Genomic DNA, 21,792 nt, shown 5'->3' on the forward strand with positions numbered 1-21,792 from the left:
TTGCTGTGGAAAGCAGTATTCTATGTGGAATAGTCTTTCATTGAAATGCTGCTATTGTGTCTGTAAAGGTCATTTGCTCTGCTTTTTACCTTTGAAGTAATTTTCGGTTTTATTTGCTCGTAAGAGAGAACACTTGATTTTTGGCCCTGCTCACCTCTCTTGTGATTTACCTGGGGCAGGATGATTTTGTTTCGAATGAACCTTTCTCTTTTGCTTTCTTTAGTTTCTTCTCTCTGACTCTTTAGAGTGAAAAGCCCATTATGGTAATAGCCAGACCTACCACCATCCTTTGCTTGAGAAGCAAAAGCAATAAAAAAAAACAAATAACAGAGACACTGTTTTGGACTGTCACGGTGGTGGTATATATCCTGGGAGAGAATCTGGGAACAAAGTCCCTTTTCAAAAACTCCTCAGACTGTTCTTTCCCTTTTCAGTATAGAGATCTTACTATGGTGCCTACAAAATCCAGGCCAACTTCCAAATTTACCATTTCTTTCAGATGTCTCTGGGAAAGCACAGTGAACACAAAGGCCTTTAGCTGGGACTCAAAAGTTAATTAGAAAAGTGGATTCAGTTGCTCACTTTGAATGCTGTGGAAGTGGATTCATTGATTCTTGATTGCAGTTTTTCATTAGGTCTAATATACATGACAATGATGTTAATCCTTTTCTAGGTGGACAATTTCCTAGATTTAGAAGATTTGGATGTGGATGAAGAGACTCAGCCCCAAAAGAGCAAGGGTATGCTTTCTGTTTCCTCTCTATACTGCTTGACCTCTTTCCAGAAACTACAAATAAGACTTTAGACAGCTTTTTTTTTTTTTTTTTTTTTTTTTTGGCAAGCCCTACTTGCACCTTCCCTGACTTAGGGAAAACTACAGTCCTGCAATTTCTTTTTCAGTAACAAAGATTTCAGCCGAAAGGTCAAAGCCTGTTGAAGGTTGTAAAGTCTTTGGTCTAAAATGAAATAAAGGTGCCCTCCCCCACATCCCCATATGGTTGAGTTTTGGATAATTTTCTCAAGTAGAGCCATTTGAATCAAACCCTTATTTCTTAGAAGCACCATGTAAATTGAGTTATTTTTGAGTGATACATAACATATCAATTGATCATAAAAATAGCAGAATTCATCATAAAATAAAAAATAAAATAAAAATTTTTACTTTCATAAATATTTATTAAATATGTAAGCCAAACACTTAAGACTAAAGACATATTGTAAATGTTTCTTTGGGGCATTTTTCCAATTGAGCTGGGCTGGGAAAGGCTTAATGCTAGTCCAGTGATGTTTATGCAGATGAGGACTTTTTCCTTTCCTGCTTAACATTACTGTGTAAACATAGGTATACTTTGTTGCTCAAAAGACCTTTGAAATATGTTCAAAATTAGAGTTGTTTGTTTTGAAAATTGTCATTCCTAATTTAATATGCAAGAATATCCCAAAGTTGATACTGAATGTTAGGGAAGGGGCTGTTTCCCTTAGGGGTTTGGTTGCTGGTGTTGAATTGTTGTTTACAGTCTTTAGGTATTCATAAACATGGGTGATGGTCTGATTGTTGGGGAAGGTGATTTGTTTATAATCACAAAAAGTGACAGTGCTGGATGTTGTCTCCGTTTGGGGGTGGCTCTGGCTTCTCTGGTTGCCAGAATTTGAGAGGCTTTGGTAATTGGAAGCAATTAACATTTTTATTTGGCTTCCAAACATCACAGTACTCCATTGAAGGGATTGTTTCTCATGCACTCTATTAACCAGTAGACTTTGCGTGGATTTTTTCCTTACTTACTTGGTTCAAGTGAGATCAGAGATCTAAAGGAATCACATGCTCCAGGGAGAGGTTCTCTTAACTTTAAAATCCCAGGCAGCTCTGAATTTCTCTATGTGAGCAGCTTAGGGGGTCCAATTGGATCAGAAGGGATAGCTAAGGACTTACCAGGAAGCCGGGTTTGTAGAGCAAGCGCACTATTTTGGGGGAAGAGGAGATATTGAAAATGCAGATTCCTGGGTCCTATTCTTTTTTTTTTTTTTAAGATTTTATTTATTTATTTGACAGAGAGAGACACAGCAAGAGAGGGAACACAAGCAGGGGGAGTGGGAGAGGGAGAAGCAGGCTTCCTGCTGAGCAGGGAGCCCGATGTGGGGCTCGATCCCAGGACCCTGGGATCATGACCTGAGCCACAGGCAGACGCTTAACGACTTAGCCACCCAGGCACCCTTCCTGGATCCTATTCCTAAGAGAGAGTCTAATTCAGAAGGTCTTTGGTGACAGCATTTTTCACCACTATCCCAGGGGATTCTGATATAGTTGTCTGTGGAAGACACTTGGAGACAAATGGTTCTGGTCTGCATGTACTACATTTGCAATATAAATTTAATTTTATAGGAAAGCACAAAAGTGTATGGGTTGGACATTTTTTTCATGGCTTACATTTCTTGCTTCCTGCCATTATCGAGAAAGTCTGTATACTGGCATAAACCTACATAGGTAACAAATCTGATTATGGTTATATCAGTCTTTCAAATTAAGCTTTTTACCTTTTCCATTATTTTCACATTGTTTTCTTTAAATATTTTTTGAAGTTGTGTTGTTTTTTTTTTTTTATTATTACCAGGTCTATTTCTTTAGTTAAAAAAATAGCATAAAAACATCTCACTACTATGATTTTTCTAGCAATCAGATAACAGGCAGTGTTGCATTTGTGTGTAAGAGGTTGCTGAGGCTGAACCAGGTCTCCGTAGACTTGAATGAGCTAGTCAAGCCCATCCCACGTGTAAAATAATGTGGACAGACCAAGCTGGAAAGCACCCCAGGCTTCAATGATCTATTCCAGTTTCTAAAAAGACCACCAGAGCTTCACAATTTTTATAATGTAAGATCTCGGTCATTTGAAAGGAAATGAATATTAGTTTGTGCCAAGGTGAATTTTAGTTTGGGCCTAATTTGTATTACACTGTAGGAATGTGAGCAGACGGCAGATATTTGTATCAGATGGGAAATGTGACATTTTAAATAGGCAAGTTGCTTGTATAATTTTGGCAGCTGAGAGGTTTACTGATTAGATCCTGTTGTTATTGTTTAAGCAACAGATTTGCCCAGGGCAACAAGGAAGAGAGCCACGTATTGTTTCTCTATCATTGATTTTGTTTGTTCACCTTATTTGCTTTCATAAATATTCTCCCAAGATTCAGGAGCATGATTCTTTCCCAGGATTCAGCTTATCATTTTGGTGGCCCAGGCAGAGACAAATTTTCAGAGGAGCCAACCCCATGCAGCTGAATCGAGCAGTTGTCTGAGGGTAACATCTGCTGTGAAGTTTGGTGCCTTGTGTTTATTTGACATCAAGTTAACCACTTTTTCCTCCTTTGAATTCAAGGTAGGCTAGTTAACCTGATGGTTACTGTCAGGCCCCAGACTTTTATCCAGAAAAATTATTATTTGGAATAGGTATTAGTTATTATGCTGAGTCCTTAGAGCAGGAAGAAACATCTGGTTGTCTTTATTTATGTTTTCCCCTTAGTTGGCCAAGCCTGTGCTCTGGCTGAGTGCAATTGACTGAAGAGAGTCTTTTGAGGTCTTAGTCTCAGAATCATACCGTCTCATACAGGTCTCTTGACTGGTGGTGGGTGTGCTTATGCTGTGGTTGATTGTGTTGGGTGAGAACAGGCAACTGACCCCTGTGTGAAGATTGGCAGCCTTATTTGATTTTCATTTTCAAGCTGTCCAGTACTCCCAATTCTAACAAAGGCATCAGTCACCTCTTTTTTAAAAAATTCTTTCCTTATCTGCAGCTTTTTGCAGCCAATGAATGGCCTGGGACTCTTATTCAACAGACGTGTAACAACTATGACTGGAGCCTGGAATCTAATGAAGAATAAACAGATCCAGCTTCTGTCCTCATTGAATTCATTAACCAGACATTAACCAGATAATCACTAATACAGGATTATAAATTGTTCTAGATCTCATGAGCACATATGGCAGGAGAACTTAAATTTGTCTATGAGATCAGAGAAAGGTCTCTGAGAGCCTGAGATCTAAAGGATAAGTAGCTGAAGGTCCTGAGCTCAGAAACACATATTTCAGCCAACTTATAGTTTAGGTATTTTGTTTACTTTATACTTAGTACTGTTAAAAATCACTCTTTCAGGGATACCTGGGTGGCTCAGTCAGTTAAGAATCCAACTCTTGGGGCGCCTGGGTGGCTCATTTGGTTAAACGACTGCCTTCGGCTCAGGTCATGATCCTGGAGTCCCTGGATCGAGTCCCGCATCAGGTTCCCTGCTCGGCAGGAAGTCTGCTTCTCCCTCTGACCCTCCCCCCTCTCATGTGCTTGCTCTCTCTCATTCTCTCTCTCTCAAATTAAAAAAAAAAAAAAAAAATCTTTAAAAAAAAAAAAAAAAGAATCCAACTCTTGATTCAGCTCAGGTCTTGATCTCAGGGTCTTGGGTTCAAGCCCTGCGTTGGGCCCCCCGCTGGGTGTGGAGTCTACTGAAAAAAAAAATCATTCTTTCATTGCCCAGAAGATCATTAAAAACATTGAGAGAGAAAATTCCTTCCTTCCAAATGTTCTTTTATCCCTCTTCCTTCAATTTTTTTTTCCTATTCCTCCAATTTTTATATGTGCAAACTTACCTATCTATGAAGGCCCAGCTTGAAAGCCACCTCAACCACAAGGGCAAACCTGTTGCCCGATCCTCACAGTTGTACAAGGAAACTTCCATTCCATTCCTGAGAAGAGCACAGGACTGGGAAGATAAGTCTGCCCTTTCCAAATCCTCCATCTCTTTCTCCCCAAAGGAAATGTAAGGCTTTATCTACTTAGAGAGATTGAGAACAGAAACTATGTATTTATGGATCAGCCCCTTTGTTTCTTCTTTTGAGTTCATGCTATTTGGAAATGTATGTCTTCTCCTCTGTGTCTGTGCCATCTTTCTTATAGTAGACACACTTCAGATGGGGCTCATGCCAACCTTACTCAGTGTTTTCAACCTTAGAGACACAGTGGAATCACTTAAAAAAGAAATTAGATATCTGGATTCTGCCTTTGCAGATTCTTTTTCAGTAGTCTGGTGTGTGTCCATTTTAAAGCTTCTCAGGTGATTCTCCTGTGCACTTGAGGCTGGGAACCATCTCTAGGCAGACATCTGGAGGCATTACTCTCTGAGGCCCAACTTTAAGGGCTCTCGTGATGTAAAGCAGTTCTTACACCTGGATGGATCCGGGTGTCAGCTGTGTGGACTTTCTGTCAGGTGGGATCCCAAGGTCTAGACTTGTAGGAAAGGTTGATACATAAGAAGCCCAAATGTGACTGCAGGACAAGCTCTATTTTCAGATTCAGCTCTATTAGTTGTAAAGCTCATGTTTTAATCCTCATCTTTCTGACTTCTGGACATATTTCTCTTTTGTTTCTATACTTAAAGATAGAGGGATATGATTTATTATCACTGTCAAATGTCAACCCCACCCAATGAAGTAAGTCTTCCTTCATCTTCTCTATCTTCTCCTCCTTTTGCACTTCCATTTTTATTTATTGTGCAATTTTTTTCTCAAAATAGGTGTTAGTTAATGTGTCCCTTGAAAGCAGTATATGGTTTATATATATGCATCTATACACACATTCTAAAATTTTGTCTTTTATTGGGAGTATTTAGTTCATTTACACTTAAGGTAGTTGCTGATACATTTGGCTTTAAACCTAGTATCTTATAATTTTGTTTTCTACTGTCCTGCCAGTTTTATGTCTTTTTCCCCCTCTCATTTCTTGCCTATTTTAGATTAATCAACTATTATTGTATTATTTCATTTCCTGCTATTTTTGGCCGGTTGAGAATTCTAGGTTTGTAATTATTTTCTTTCAGTATTTTACAGATGATATTCTCTTATTTTTGGTGTTAATTGTTGAAAACCAGATGTCAATCTGGTTGTTGCTCCTTCGAAGATAACATATTTTTTCTCTCATTTGGCTGCTTTTATAATTTTCTCTTTTGTTTTTCCAGTAATTTCACTATGCCTTGATATTATTTAATTTGAATTTATTTTCTTTGGGGTTTGTAGAGATTCTTATACATTGGGAAATTCTCAACAATTGTCTCTTCAAATATTACTTGTGCTTTGACCTTTCCACCATGTCCCATATATCTATCTTTTATGTTCTTTTCTGCATTTTCCATCCTCTTTAATTTCCTTTCTTGCTTCAGTTAGAATGTTCTACCATTGGGGTGCCTGGGTGGCTCACTCAATTAACCATCTACCTTCGGGTGAGGTCATGATCTCAGGGTCCTGGGATAGAGCTTCGTGGCCGGCTCCCTGCTCAGGGAGAAGTCTGCTTCTCTCTATCTCCCTCTGCCCGCCCCCCCCACTTGTAAGCACTCTTTCTCTCAAATAAATAAATAAAATCTTAAAAAAAAGAATATTGTCTACCATCTATATTCTAGTTCACTAATTCTTTTTTGAATTGTGTCTTCTGTTACAGCCAACAATATTTCAGTTATTTTAGCTTTTTTTTTTTTTTTGAGAGACAGAATGGGGGCAGGGAGGGGCAGATGGAGAGGGAGAGAATCCTAAGCAGACTCCCTGCTGAGTGCAGAGCCCAATGTGGGGCTCGATCTCATGACCCTGAGATTGTGACCTGAGCTGAAATCAAGACTCCGGCATCTAATGTACTGAGCCACCCAGGTGCCCCTCAGTTATTTTAACTTTTAAAAGAGATCTGGAATATCTGTTGTGAGAGATTTCAGTTCTGTGCTGAAATTCTCCATTTTGGATGTATTTTTGGGGGGAGCATATTAATCAGTTATTTTAAAGTTCATGTCTTTTTTTTTTAAGATTTTATTTATTTATTTGCCAGAGAAAGAGAGAGAGAGAGAGAGAGAGCACAAGCAGGCAGTGTGGCAGGCAGAGGGAGAAGCAGGTTCCTTGCTGAGCAGGGAGCCCAATGTAGGACTCGATTCCAAGACCCTGAGATCATGACCTGAGCCAAAGGCAGACGCTTAACTGACTGAGCCACCCAGGTGTCCCTAAAGTTCATGTCTTATAATGCTAATACCTGGGGTCTCCTGTGGGTCCATTTATATTATTCATTTTCCTTTTGATTTCATGTCTTTGTATACCTGGTAATTTTTGTTTAAATGCTTAACATGGCATATAAAATATGTAGGGTCTGGATGATATTATCTTTTTCTAGCATAGTTTTTCTTCAACATTTTACTAGCAGTTAGAGTAGTAATAGATCACCTTCATCCAATCTGGGGTTGGGCTGATTTCGGACTGGGTTTAAGGCCTTGTGGGGGCTGCTCTACTTCTAGTTCTTGCTTATTCCTAGTGTGTAGCCCTTCAGGGTAAATCATAGCATCGCCTTCTTGGAGGCCCTGAACTCTAATTTTTGTCTTCATAGCACTCTGATTCTGTTGGTAATTCTGCTAAGCTTCTCAGCCTCTTAGCTTCTCTCATCTTTGCATTTCGGCTTCTCAGCTTCTCCTTGTAAAACAGTAAATGCCATGAGTTGAAAAGCATCTTAGACTCTTGGACTCACTTCTCAGTACTTTCCATCTCTCTGGGATCTTGGCTGCTCAAGTCCTGGGCTGCCCTGGTAGCTCACCAATGCCTTTAAATAGTTGATTTTTTGGTAACTCATCCAGCTTTACTATTGTTTTTGGTGGGAGGGTTAGACTGATATTAGGTAGACCAGCAGACTCCTGGGGATGTGGTCTAGGGACTCCTAGGGAAACCCCAAGGTCTGGAGGTCAAATGTGTTGATGTTTGTACTGATGTAGCAAAAGCAATGTGGGTAAAAATGCTGGTGGCTTAGTGCAAATCAAGGTAGTGACACAAAACTGTACTAGTAGTCATTGTAATCTTCACTGTCATGAATTTGTAATTAGAATGAATGCTAGAGGGGCGCCTGGGTGTCTCAGTTGGTTAAGCATCTGACTTTGGCTCCAGTCATGATCTCAGGGTCCTAGGATAGAGTCCCATGTTGGGCTCTGTGCTCAGCAGGGAGTGTGTTTCTCCCTCTCCCTCGGCCCCTCCCCTCACTGGTTCCCTCTCTCTCAAACAAATCAATAAAATCTTTAAAAAAAAAAATGAGTGCTAATTTCCATTGAAAACGTTCTTGATGAAATGGTAGAAATTATTAATCTTATTAAATCTTGATTCTTGAGTACACCTTTTTTAATGTTTTCTGTGCTGAAATCCTAAGTATGCACAAAGCACTTCTGGGGCATTCTGAAATACAGTGGTTGTGTCATGGAAAAACACTTATGTGATTGAGTGGTATGCTGAACTAGTTTTTTCCCCCCCTTACTTTCATGGAATAACATCTTTACTTAAAAGAATGACTGACAAACTGTAGTTCTCAGAATGAATCAAGTAAGCCTGTCTCTTCAAGAGAAACGCTGGTAGTGTTCATTGCCAATGATAAAATTGGCAGTGGATCAAGTGAAAATTCATTTTTGGAAAACTTGTATCCAGTCCTGTGAGCTTGACAGCTTCCCAATATTTAATGACTTTTCTGATAAAATTGGTGATGTTAACTAATGTGATCTTTATACTGTATAATGAAATGTGTGAACATTTGGAAGAGCTACATAAAACAGTGAACCAGTATTTTCCAAATGACCAATTTATGATGTTACAAAATTACGCATAGGAGAAAGATCCATTCTGTGTGTAAGATAGACCAATGAATTTTAATGTAACAGTATGAAAAATTCACTGAAACGGCTTCAGGTTGCACATTGAAACTATTTTTAAAAACTTTGTCATTTGTCAAGATCTGGTAGAGTATCAAGAAAAATATCCACAATTATATAAAAAGACTATTAAAGTACTCCTCTCTTTTCCAACGGCATTTCTGTGTGAGACTAGATTTTCTTCATTTACTTCAACTAAAACAGCATATTCCAAAATTGAATGCAGAAGCAAATGTAAAACCTAGCTTTTTTTCTCTTAAGGAAGACATTTACAAAAATTTTAAAATGTAAAACAGTATTTCTTCCCCACTATTTTCTGTTTTTGGAAAAGATTTTCCATAAAAATACTTATTTTAATATATAATGGCATTATTGTCAATGATTCAATAACTAAATATTTGCAAATTTGTTAGTTTTAATTTCTAATATGATGAATATTGATTGATATAACCCAAATAAACAAAAGCTCTTTGGGGGTCTTCAAAAATTTTTACGAACAAGAACCAGTGAGATGGACTATCATAGCAGAAAACTATGTGCTGAAGAGGCCTTATTACTTTTTTTTTTTTTAAAGATTTTATTTACTTATTTGAGAGAGAGAATGAGAGACAGAGAGCACCAGAGGGAAGAGGGTTAGAGGGAGAAGCAGACCCCCTGCTGAGCAGGGAGCCCGATGTGGGACTCGATCCCGGGACTCCAGGATCATGACCTGAGGCGAAGGCAGTCGCTTAACCAACTGAGCCACCCAGGCGCCCTGAAGAGGCCTAATTACTAAAGCTGTTCTTATCTATATTCTTTTTGGTCTTGGGGAGGGCCCAAAATTTCAGGAAATTTTGGCCATTTCAACATGATAACAAAGGAACAGATTGGTTAATTTTTTATAAATATGCCAGGCAGATTAAATATTGCTATCTAAATTATGAGATGTCAGGTAGATTGCTTACTTTTTAATGTTATATTAGATTATCTGATTATAGCCTTTGACTTGTGATCATTGACTTAATACGGAAAGACAAATGGCATAAACACATAGTTTGTAAATGTTGAAATTCTTATCATGTAGTTGAGAAAGAAGAGATTGGAATGTTTTCAACCAGTCTTGCCATCCAACATGAAGATTCACTTTTGAGAGATGCCTTGACTCTGCATCGCACATCAGCCAAGATAGCGGTATTTAGTTAAGATGGAAACAAGGCCTTTGGTTGTTTCAGAAACAACAATTAATAAGATCAGATGAAGTTTCATAAAGCATTTCAGTTTTGGAGAATTTTACAGAGAACTTCAGAAATTCCATTCCCCCCCAATCAATGAATACAATCATTTTTCTCTCTGAGAGAATGTGAGTATAAATAACCTACATATGATTTTAGAATGGCTGAAAGATAAGGTAGCCTTCTTCATAAAATATGCCTTACCAGACTATTCCTGTTCATATTAGTTTCACTCTTTTATAAATCTGTCCTCTTTAGGGCTAAAGCTGTTCAATTTTATTCTTGATTATTCTTGGGTTAATTTTATGTGTGAAAATCTTACCCCTGGAACAGACTTTAGTGTTTGAGGGTAAGGACTATATTTAGTTTACTTCATCCACAATGTCCTGTTGGTAGGTAGACTCTTGATACTTACTGTGGAGTTTAAAAGGTGAGATGCGGGGAAATCATTTCCCGTCTCAAATATTTGTTGAGAATTTGCTATGTGTCAGGTGCTGCGTTAGGCATCAGTGAATATGCATTTGTGCATTTTGCTTTTACACTGAAGAAACAAATGACAAGAATTTAAGGTGTGGAGGAAACTGAATCTTATTGTTTTGAGGGAATTGTTTCCATGGCAGTAAAATCTTTATGAAAGAAACAATTTTTGTTGAAAATCCTACCTTCTCTGCAAACATATCAGGGAGCCAAAGAGTTTCAGCATAGGAATAAGAGAGTTGTCCTCCTCGCTGCAGAATATTGTCAATCAGATTTTAAATAGGTCTGAAAGCAAAATTGATTTTGATTCACATTTGAACTGATGTTTGAGCTGGCAGCCAGTGATCTCATAGGTACAGGCTTTCCCATGAAGAGGCTGAACTTTTCTCTTCTTGTTTTTGTCGTTGGCAGGCCCCTGACCAGGCTTGTATCAGTCCCAGTTAGTTACACCAGGGAGCTCAATGAGGGAGGTGGATTTGAGCTCATGAGTAGATATGTTAGAAAGCCAATCTTTCCATCAACCTTACCGAGTTTTAAAAAAAAATTACTTCTCTGGGTATAAAATGTTTAAGCGTACTTAATACTGACTAACCATGCTAATGTGCGATAGGAGTGACATTTCTTGGCTCTGAGTTTGGTTGTATAATCTGATAAACTTCAATAAGTTATGTAATGAAACTGCTTGTTTAAAAGAAGTTCATGGTATGACGTCATGGGCAGATATGGGCTCCGCTGACAGACTTCCCAGCTCTGACACTTTCTAGCTGTGGCCCCTTGAATGAGCTTACTCTCCTTGCTTAGAGCTCCTTGCCTGTGAAACAGGATGTAATAGCACTGTTGGGAGGATGAGCTGAACTGATGCCTATAAAACGTCAGCTCATGTAAGTGTTGACTATTGTTTTTATTTCTGCTAATTAGGTCCTATCTTAAGGCTCCAATAATTAATCATAGTAGAAGTATCTTCTTCACGATACCCCTACCCACACACAAGTTCAGTTTCTAGGCTGACTCTGTTCTGTTGCTGGAGTCCTAAGAATTTTGTAATTAACGTGTTTTGTGATGGTGTTATCTGCAGTGGTGAGAGACATATTTCAAGTAAGTTTCAGTTTTTGAATATCAATACCTGCTTAATTATCTCCCTATACATGCTGCTATTGGCAACAGCCAAGGCAGGCCTGTTGTTAATTAATTACTTCCACTGAGAACTTAATTAGTGTCTTCATTAGGATCATCATTGAGGAGCAAGCAGCATCATCCTGAGCCAGCTGCAAGTTACGCTAGCTCCAGCCACCCTTCTGGTCCTGTGAAAGCTTGGATTGATGAGGAAGCCTGTTGTGCTTCTATTTGTTTTTATTTTTTGTCCCCCTTAAAGAAAGCTGTGGAAGATCTGATGGTGATGTCCCCGTGTTCTGTCACACATGCAAAAATAAGGCAACAGATCCATTTACCATAGACGGATCAGAAAACCATGAATTCTTGTCATGGTGCTAAACAAGCTAGAAACAAGTTGTTTGCAGCGTCGAACATCAGACCATGAATTCTGCATATGACAGAGCGCTTCATTTTTCTGCTGAAAGTTAAAGTTCTTTCCTTCTGGCGTCACTGTTTTTTAATATATATATATTTTGAAATAATGCTGTAGTGTTACAGGATGAATTCAGCACTTCATTTCCTTTCTCTCCATCCCTCCAGAAAATATGGGAAAATGAGGCAAAGGTAGCATCTTGCCTTATTTTCCTACAGAGGTAGAAATTGGGTTGGGGGTGAGAGGCATGATCCAGTCAGTCCCTAAATGATCCTTCTCCCAGACCTTTTGGATGGAATGTGACCTTGAGACAATAAGATAAAAATAAATGCACCACTGACTTCTATTTTATGGAAAAGGGAATCCCTTGGGTAAATCCCCAAATGAGGACAGGCATTGTCGAACAAACCTACTTTCCTTGAGCATTTTCACTTCACTCTTTTGACTATTGTAGGCTTTTAGGCGATTTAGGTCAATTGTGAACTTGGTGAAAGGATCAAGTGAAATATTTTGTACCCAACAGATTCGCTGCTGCTTCCAGGTGAAGTGGAGGAGGACGTCTGTACGCGTGTCCCTTCTTACATTCCTTCTGTGGCCCAGCCCTTCGCCCGTGGGTTCAAGCTGGGGCCTGCTGTGAGAGGAGCAGACAAACAAACGGAAGAGGTACTCCATAGGGAGTTCAGTCAGTTTTGAAATTGCCTTGATTTTGTAACTTGTCCTTTCAGAGAAAGGCTGCTATATCCTTGTGTTTTGTTTTGTTTTGTTTTTTCTTAGCTTTGGGAAAATTTAGAATTCATGTTGCTTAATTGAGTCCCTCTGACTGCCGTTTATCTCTAATGTGTAAATTTCTTTTTAATCATGGAGAGCAGTTATGTTTTTACGTGGAAACTATTTTTGTTTCATGATGTATGCCATGCTACAGGACAGTGTCATCTGGGGACTATGCAATAGATTCTCTGTTTTTGTCTGGACTGGCCATTTTCTTTTTCCTCTTGCTTCCGAGGTCCTATAAACATCTTGTATTGGTTAAGGTAAGGCCAAGCTGTTGCCGTAGAGAATCCCAACAGTAAGTCAGTGGCTGAAAGGAGATAGAACTTTATTTCTCTCATGTAACGGTCTATGGAAAGCCTCTATTTTTTTTTAAAGATTTTATTTATTTATTTGAGAGAGAGAGAGAGTGAGAGAGAGAGAGAGAACACACACACATAAGCAGGGAGTGGGGGAGGGGCAGAGGCAGAGGGAGCAGCAGACTCCCCGCTGAGTGGGAGCCTGACATGGGGCTCAGTCCCAGGACCCTGACATCAGGGCTTGAGCCAAAATCAGATTCTTAACCGACTGAGCCATCCAGGCGCCCTATGGAAAGCCTTTAAAGTGAGCATTTGCTCTGTTCCTGGGGTCATCAGGGGCCCAGGTTCCTTCTCTCTGGATCTCTACTGTGCCTCAGGACATTGTCCTCCTGTGAAAGTTCGAGCTCAGGTCACCGTCCTAATGATCCTTCTCCCAGACCTTCTCCCAGAGAAATGGAGAAGAGCGTGGGAGCGGCATGTTTCCCCACGGCTCACATTCCGCTGGTGACCACTTAGTCACATGTCCCTGTCCAGCCACCGGGGGTGCTGGGAAGTGTCATCTAGCCAAGCGCTTCACAATCAGGGGGCACGGAATCTCTGCCACGCCTGCGCTGTCCCAGCGGCACATGTAGAAAGTCACAGACGCATGCTAACCAAGGCTGCTGGTGGTGTTGGGTAGTGACTTTGATCACCCTATTTACTCCCAACATTAAAAGCGTATCAGGTACAAGAAGTGGTGAAGGGCTCTTTATTATTGCTTCCTAATAAATCCCCTAGGGATTGCTTGTTTGATCATTTGGGTACTACCAGTCTTGTCGCTTAAAGATACTCTGTTACGGAAGCAGTCGTTCAGTCAAAGGTAATCCATACGTTTCAATTTTAAATTGCCCCTTTCTCCTAGAACTTTTGTTTCCAGACATCACAGAAATGTGTCTAGGAGGCTTGCAGGCTTATATTAAACCCCTGAAAAAAATTGGTTACCAGATAAACTGGTAGGGACAGCCACTCTTCAATGTGCTCTTTGAATTACAGATTGCTTTCTCTGAGTAATAAGAAACTAAAATTGCAGTGTTATTTCTAGCAGGAATCAGTTTCTTTTAAAGACTTGTTCATGCTCATGACTTCCATTGTGACCATACAAATTGCTGGACCAGCCAGTGGTCATGGCACCTAGTGCCATTATAGGAATTGTTATAAAATCGTTTCCGTTGATGGGTTAAAAAAAAACTAAATGATTCCTAGAATCCATCAAGTAGCCAGTAAAAATGCAGGTTAAAACCTTGGATATGATTGTATCTTTTAAAAGAAATATCAATTTCTTCCCAGAAAATGTGAACATTTTTTAAATGTTGGAATCAAAATGATATGAACAAATTTAGTGTTGGCAAACTTAGGAAACATAGATGAAGAACTTTTGCTGTTTTTCGAATACCTAGAATATCTTGGTTGGGATTTTTATTTCTGACCACAATTTGTTAGAGAAACTTCTCAGAACTGTCTAGAATCCTAATACTATACCAACTACGCCTTGGTTTAACAGTATCAATCTTATTTTAAAGCACTCACTGCCAGTAAAAGATCATAATAATCAATTTCTAGCAAATATGTCCTGTAAGGACCAACCAATGGGCAATTTTGGGCTAGATATGGTGGCTGCTTTCTGTGATATCAGTCTCGAAGATGAAAACGTATCCTGGATGTCTTGACCTCCTCTTAATTGCCTAGGAAGAGGCTATGACTTCCTGATACAGATTAGACCAATTTAACTTTTTTCCTAATTTTGTCACTGGGGTTTTATATATGTGCATCTCCCCCTTAGAGTCAAACATTTTCCAAGAACCTTCCATTTTTCCGTTTGTGAATAACTTCTTGCCTTAGTAATTCTGTCTTGATGAATTTTGTGACAGTTTTATAGAGCAAAAAGAATCTACATTAGGAAGATGAAAAATTGTGTGTTCTTCCTCCCATCCCTTTCCCCCAACCACAAATCATAGGAGAAATTTTGTGGTATTTCAATGGGAGATCTCCTGATTTTCCAATTCATAATGGGACTCTAAATTATTTCACCTATAAAGATGGTTTATTTACTATATTACTTTGTAAGATAGCCTACAGCTAAATGCTGCTCTTATTGATTGAGCATTAGTTCTGTTTTCTTTAATTTGCCTGTGTCATACTATGAATGAAAATGATTTCTCTGGTAACAGGGTCTCTCTTTGAATAAGTCACATGAACAATTTTAAGGAAACTAGCCATTTTCTAACAGTGTGCAAATTCTATTCCCTGAGGGGCCATGAAAAGATTTCAATTAGATTTGAAATGAGACCCCTCAAATCCACATATTTCTCTCAGCTCCGTAGGCAAAAATAACACATTAATAACTTAATTCACAGTTGTTTTCTTTTTAGTAGCAGGGGATTTGGTTTTCCGTTGCACAGATTCTTCTCTTTGAAATAAATCAGAATTTCAGTTTGTAATGCCAAAGCCTTGGAGTCGTATAGCTTAGAACCCTGAAATGAACCTAACCCAAAGGAAGAGAACTCCCAGCATGTGCTGCTGTAGCCAAGAGCCAAAATACCTAAATAGAATTGCAACTTTACTGTATTTTAAAAGGTGCCATTTTGAAGAATCATAGTGATGTCTTCTGAATTGCAGTGTACATCTACTTTGGATTACATATGTGGCCCTTGTCTTGGAGGACCCTGAATTCACTGATGTGTGTCTTCATGAGCTCACTTAATTAAAAAGCAAACACAGTAGGAACTAGTGCCGAGTTCAGTGCTATATGCATATGGTGGACGTGCAATAAATATTGAATGAACAGATAAATAAACGAAACACCTCGTTACCCACTGAGAGTGTTTTTCTGATATGAAAACACGGTCAGGTTCTTTCTCTCTTTTCCTCTCTATTGGTTCATTCTCCTCAACATGTAAGCATATTCAAGTCTCTCCCATCCTTAATGAAATGGAGTAAAACAAAAGGAAAGGAAAAACAGCCTTCTCTTTACCTCAGGCCCTCTTGGGCTACTGTCTATTCTCCCTCTGTTCTCATCTAGACTTCAGAAACTATTAGACTTGACTCTACTAGTTGGTTCTGCTTCCTTTCCCCTCATTCCTCATTCAGCATACTGCAGAACATCCTTGGCTCTAGTCACCTGCCTGGATGTATTCAGAATAAAGGTACCAGTTACTCTGTAACTGTCAGATCCCAGTGGACACTTCCCAGTTTTGTTTTTGTTTTTGTTTTTGTTCTTGTTTGAGAGAGAGAGAGTGAAGGGAGGGACAGAGGGAGAGGGAGAGAGAGAATCTTGAGCAGGCCCAACACTCAGCGCGGAACCCTATATGGGGCTCGATCTCACGACCCTGAGATCACGACTTGAGCTGAAATCAAGCATTGGACGCTTCACCGATGGAGCCACCCAGGCTCCCCTCCAGTCTTTATTTTAATGGATCGCTCTACTCTGCCTGACCCTCATGGTCCACTGGTTCTCATTTTACTGCTCTGCTCAGATTCTTTGTGTGTTTCTCTGTTTGTTCTTTCCCTGCCTTTGGGGTTTTCTCTCCATCCACTGGTGTTGCTCAAGATTCCATGCTAAACCTCTTCCCACTTACAAACTTGGATCCACTTTCTTTCTTTTTTTTTTTTTAATTTTTTTATTGTTATGTTAATCCCCATACATTACATCATTAGTTTTAGATGTAGTGTTCCATGATTCATTGTTTGTGCATAACACCCAGTGCTCCATGCAGAACGTGCCCTCTTTAATACCCATCACCAGGCTAACCCATCCTCCCACCCCCCTCCCCTCTAGAACCCTCAGTTTGTTTTTCAGAGTCCATCGTCTCTCATGGTTCGTCTACCCCTCCAATTTCCCCCCCTTCATTCTTCCCCTCCTGCTACCTCCTTCTTTTTTTTTTCTTCTTAACATATATTGCATTATTTGTTTCAGAGGTACAGATCTGAGATTCAACACTTGCACAAATCACAGTGCTTACCAGAGCACATACCCTCCCCAGTGTCTATCACCCAGTCACCCCATCCCTCCCACCCCACCCCCCACTCCAGCAACTCTCAGTTTGTTTCCTGAGATTAAGAATTCCTCATATCAGTGAGGTCATATGATACATGTCTTTCTCTGTTTGACTTATTTCGCTCAACATAATACCCTCCAGTTCCATCCACGTCATTGCAAATGGCAAGATCTCATTCCTTTTGATGGCTGCATAATATTCCATTGTACATATATACCACATCTTCTTTATTGGATCCACTTTCATCTCTAGCTTACTACCTTTTCTGCTTGTGTTCAAATCCATATCTCTAGCTTCAGATCTTTCTCAGAGCTTCAGGTTCCTGTTTTCAATTGCCTGTTGTTATCTATATCTGGATTCCTTTGGGTACCTTCAAATCAGCATGTTCAAAACTGAGCTTGTCTTTCTTTACCTGCTTCCCTTCACATATTCTTGCCTTTCCATATCCAAATCAGTCATCAAGTGCTGCCAGTTTTACTTTATGATATTTTCACATCTCAGCTTTCAGCTCCCTGTTCTCATTATCTCTTGCCTGGACTGCTCCAGCAGGCTCCTAACTAGTCTCCCTCACTCCAAATCTACTCTTTTTACTCTTCAAGTAACTGATGTAGATGTAATCTCCAAGAGGTAGGGCATCTTTCTGTTTTGTACAAAGCTACCTGTCCAGGACCTGCCTCATTGTAGGTGCTCAGTTAAAATTTGAATGAATGAAGGAATTTACCTGAAATGCATAGATGACCAAGTACCTACCTTCCTTTCAAAAAATCCTTCAGTGACCTCATCATCTCGAGGATAAACAGCATATAAGACCGTCATGATCTGGCACCATCTTTCTCTCTTCCTTCTCTCTACCTTAACACTTAACTACTTGCAGATCCTCACACGTGAAACTTTGCATTTTATTTCCTTGGCCTGCTCACTAGAACTCCTCTTATCTGCAAAGTTCTTCTTCCCTCAACTTTGTTAACTAATATCCTTTAAGATTATGCTTAGATACCACCTATCCCAGGAAGCCCTCTCTGATTCCTTTCCAGTACTTTACAGTCTGAGTGGGGTTAGGTGTCTCTTCTCTGTTCCCATCACCCCCTAACTATACTGTTTGTACTTACTCTATTTTACTATACTAACTTGTTTATATGTCTATCTCCTTTCTCTATGATGTCAGACAAGTCTTCATCTTTGTCTCCTCAGCACCTAGCACAATGCTTAGAATTTCATAGGAACATAGTGTTTGTGGAAAGAATGAAAAGTAACTGAATGACTGCCGGAGGCTGCCCCTCTGACATTTGGAATCAGGGATGTACTGGCCACATTACAGGGATACCCCCACATGGTTTAAAATGTCTTGAGTATCATCACATTTTGGCATTGCAAATATGAAATTACTGCTATTCTTGGTTTCTTGCTTTTATAGTTCAGCATTGAACTGATTGCCTAGGGAATTGATCTAACAATAGCTGCCATTAATAATTTCGTTTCCAAGTGAAGAAATTTATATTTTTAGGTATATTTTTTATAACTCTAAGTGTATTATAAATGAGTAACTCTTGTGTTGGCATCAAATTTATTGACCAGCTAGGGGCGCCTGGGTGGCTCAATCATTAAGCGTCTGCCTTCGGCTCAGGTCATGATCCCAGGGTCCTGGAATTGAGCCCCGCATCAGGCTCCCTGCTCAGTGGGAGGCCTGCGTCTCCCTCTCCCACTCCCCCTGCTTGTGTTCCCTCTCTCGCTGTGTCTCTCTCTGTCAAATAAATAAATAAAATCTTTAAAAAAAAAATTTATTGACCAGCTAAAAACTTTATTCCTTGCTATTGTTTTGGTTAACACCAAATGACCGATGAAGGGAATCATACTCCATAACCGAGAAAGGTTTAAGTGTATTAAAAAAAGAACTTAAAGGAAAATAAGATTTTTCCACTTAAGGATAAACTTCTACAACTTTAGTACCATAATTTGGATATTACCGCTGCAAGGTATGTTGGGACCTCAGACAAGGGAGAGGAATGAGGACATGATGGGTTGGGCCATATGTAGAGCTAAGTTGGCCATGGGAGTGAGTCCTTATCAGAGAGTCTGGAAGTCCAACACACAAGCTGTACTCTTGTCTGGGTTGCTAATACAATGTGGGTCATGAGTAGGTGTTGAGTGGGGAGGCAAGTAGGATTTTCTGGAGAGTGGCAATGCTTAGCTGAGGGTAAAGTAAACTTCGGCACATCCCTGCTGTGCTTTTGCAATCCCTTTTTGCATTTCTCTATTGGAGAGCATGGCACATGATGTGGAAACTGTTCATTTACTCTGTCTTCTCCCTGAAGTGAGGAAACCTGGTGGACACAGATTTTGCTATTTTCGTCCTTGTGTTCCCCATATCTAATACATGTTAAACACTCAGTACATGTTTATGGAGTGAACAAGTAAAGGGGAAGGAGGTGGGAATGTGAGGGTTGTTTGTGTTGTGTAGAGGGAATGTGAGGATGATGGTCTGGTATCACTGGGATTTTAGCACAGCAAAGAGATTTGTCTCAGCCTCAAAAGGAGGTGGGTGAAAGCAAAGGGACTGCATCTAGTGAGTGGCTGGTAAGGTGTAGGTAAGGTTTGAGAGGCCTTCGGATGGGGGTGGGGGGTCAAATTCCTAGTGCGGTGGGCCCACGTGGGTACTTGCAGCCTGAAACTTGGCCGACAAGTGGATGCCAGGCCTTGAACCAGGCATAAAAGGGCAGTAAGAATCCCATCAGACCGCATGCACTGGTAGAGAGGGGACTCCTTCTGGTCCTCTCCCAGGATCTGTTGGAATCAGCTCAAGATGGGGTGTGGCCAGGCCTGCCAGCCACAGTGCTTACTACTGAGTAGAGATGGAGATGGGAAGGATGCTTATGTTCAGGAAACGAACATATTGTGTTGTTGTTTATGTGCCCTCATCTGAGCTGTTCTTGACAATTTTACCACTCTGTCACTTTCACTGTGGTAATAAATTTAATCTTAGAAAGTGACCAAAATGGACAGATCGGTTACTCTGCACATTGGCTTCCTGAGTACAGCTGCTCTTTTAAAGACAGTCATGGTGTTATGTGGAGCCTTGGATATGTTTTCTGTGATAAGCTATGGGAATTACTTAGCTTATTTAGAAAAGATCTTTTCTCCCCAAGAGCTATCTATGACTTGGCTTAGTGAAAAGCTCAAGGTTGATTTTTGCTGGTGTTTTTGTTGAGAAGGTAAAGCTTTATCTGAAGCCGATTGCCCTGGATTCCAATCTTGCTTCTCTCCCTTACTCATTGTACAGCCTCAGGCCAGTTACTTAACCTTTCAGAGCTCCAGAAGAGGGGTTGTTTGACGATGACCGCTGATGCCCACACCGTTCCTTGTCCTGGGGCCGACACGAGGTGGGAGCTCACTCAGTGGCAGCTCCCCGCATTGCCTTTGTCAGGAAAGTACGAAGACAGTTTCAAATAAAGAGGAAATGAACTAGTCTCTGACGTCTGTTCTCCTGCTGGTTTTACTTAGAAAGGATGGCAGATGGCTGCATGTTTTCTATTAGCACTGCACACCTAACTGCAAGATGCAACTTGCCAAACAGACAGGAGATACCTACTTTTCATTCCCCCCCCCTTAATAACAGCACATAGTTTCTCAGCTACATGGTCTATTTTTTTTTTTTTAATTTTTTTAAAGATTTTATTTATTTGACAGAGAGAGACACAGCAAGAGAGGGAACACAAGCAGGGGGAGTGGGAGAGGGAGAAGCAGGCTTCCCACCGAGCAGGGAGCCCGATGCAGGGCTCGATCCCAGGACCCTGGGACCATGACCTGAGCCGAAGGCAGATGCTTAACGACTGAGCCACCCAGGCGCCCCTACATGGTCTATTTTTAAGAACTTTGCAAAATCCACTCAATGAGATAATCTTGAATGCAAGAATGTTTAAAGCTGATCATAGCTTCAGGACATATTTTTTTTTTTTCATCCATAAACCATAGTTTTCAATTATTTTAGCATCACCACACATATCATATAGCTACATAGAGGTGCCGGATAATTTCATTGTATCACACACCATTTGCTTTCGGAGAGGCTCTTTCAGGGGTGAATACAATGTGATTTAAGATAGTCTCTTTCTGTTTATTGGAAAATATCTACCTTCCTTTAGGAAGTCTTTAAAACTCACAGATTATGAATAAATAGGTACAGAATTATTGCATCGCTTTGCAGCTACTCTGACTTGTAGATAAATTCTGTAATATTTTTTAAATTCTTGGGAGGCGAAAGAGATCCTGGACTTTTTGAGGCGATGCTGTGTGTTTTAATTCCCACTGTTACTGGCTGGGGAGCTATAGGTATTATCTGAAGAAGTAAGTGCATTAAGTGTAGAGTATTTTTATCTTTGAAAATTGTTATAGTGATACAAGTCTTTTTTAGTAAATGGTGAAGGTGTATTGAAGGTTGATCAAATATCAAGGTGTATTTTCTCACATTTTAATGTAACTCAGTTTTTCCATATGCCTCGAGCCCTAACACTACACGTGGTAAAAATGTAATGAATGTGTGCAAGAGAAACTCTGATTCCTGCTGTGGGCAGAATTAGTTAATGATATTCATTCAGATGCAGGATGGTACAAATGGGGCATATTAAGAGACTTAAATTAGGTCAGATTGAATAATTGAATTTATTCCTTTACTTAAAAACAGCTTAATCAGCGGAGAGTGCTGAAATCTAAAAAAAGTTGAATTAAATATTAATAGGGAGTTTATGTTTTCAACTTTTTCTTCATTTACAATGATCGTAGGATTTTTTTCCTTC

At 39.9% G+C, this 21,792-nt stretch overlaps 1 protein-coding gene across 1 annotated transcript in view; it reads left to right on the forward strand.

The window, feature by feature from the left end:
* The window catches only part of IFTAP (intraflagellar transport associated protein), a 66,130-nt gene that overhangs the window by 42,051 nt on the left and 2,287 nt on the right, over nt 1-21,792 (forward strand). Inside the window, exons 5-6 of the mRNA XM_035012593.1 lie at nt 674-740; nt 12,425-12,564. Of these exons, the coding sequence (XP_034868484.1) occupies nt 674-740; nt 12,425-12,564 (207 nt within the window). The remainder of the gene's footprint in view (nt 1-673; nt 741-12,424; nt 12,565-21,792) is intronic.

The sequence above is a fragment of the Mirounga leonina genome, unplaced genomic scaffold, assembly GCF_011800145.1.
Source record: "Mirounga leonina isolate KUSES-001 unplaced genomic scaffold, KU_Mleo_1.0 Mir_166, whole genome shotgun sequence".
NCBI lineage: Eukaryota > Metazoa > Chordata > Mammalia > Carnivora > Phocidae > Mirounga > Mirounga leonina.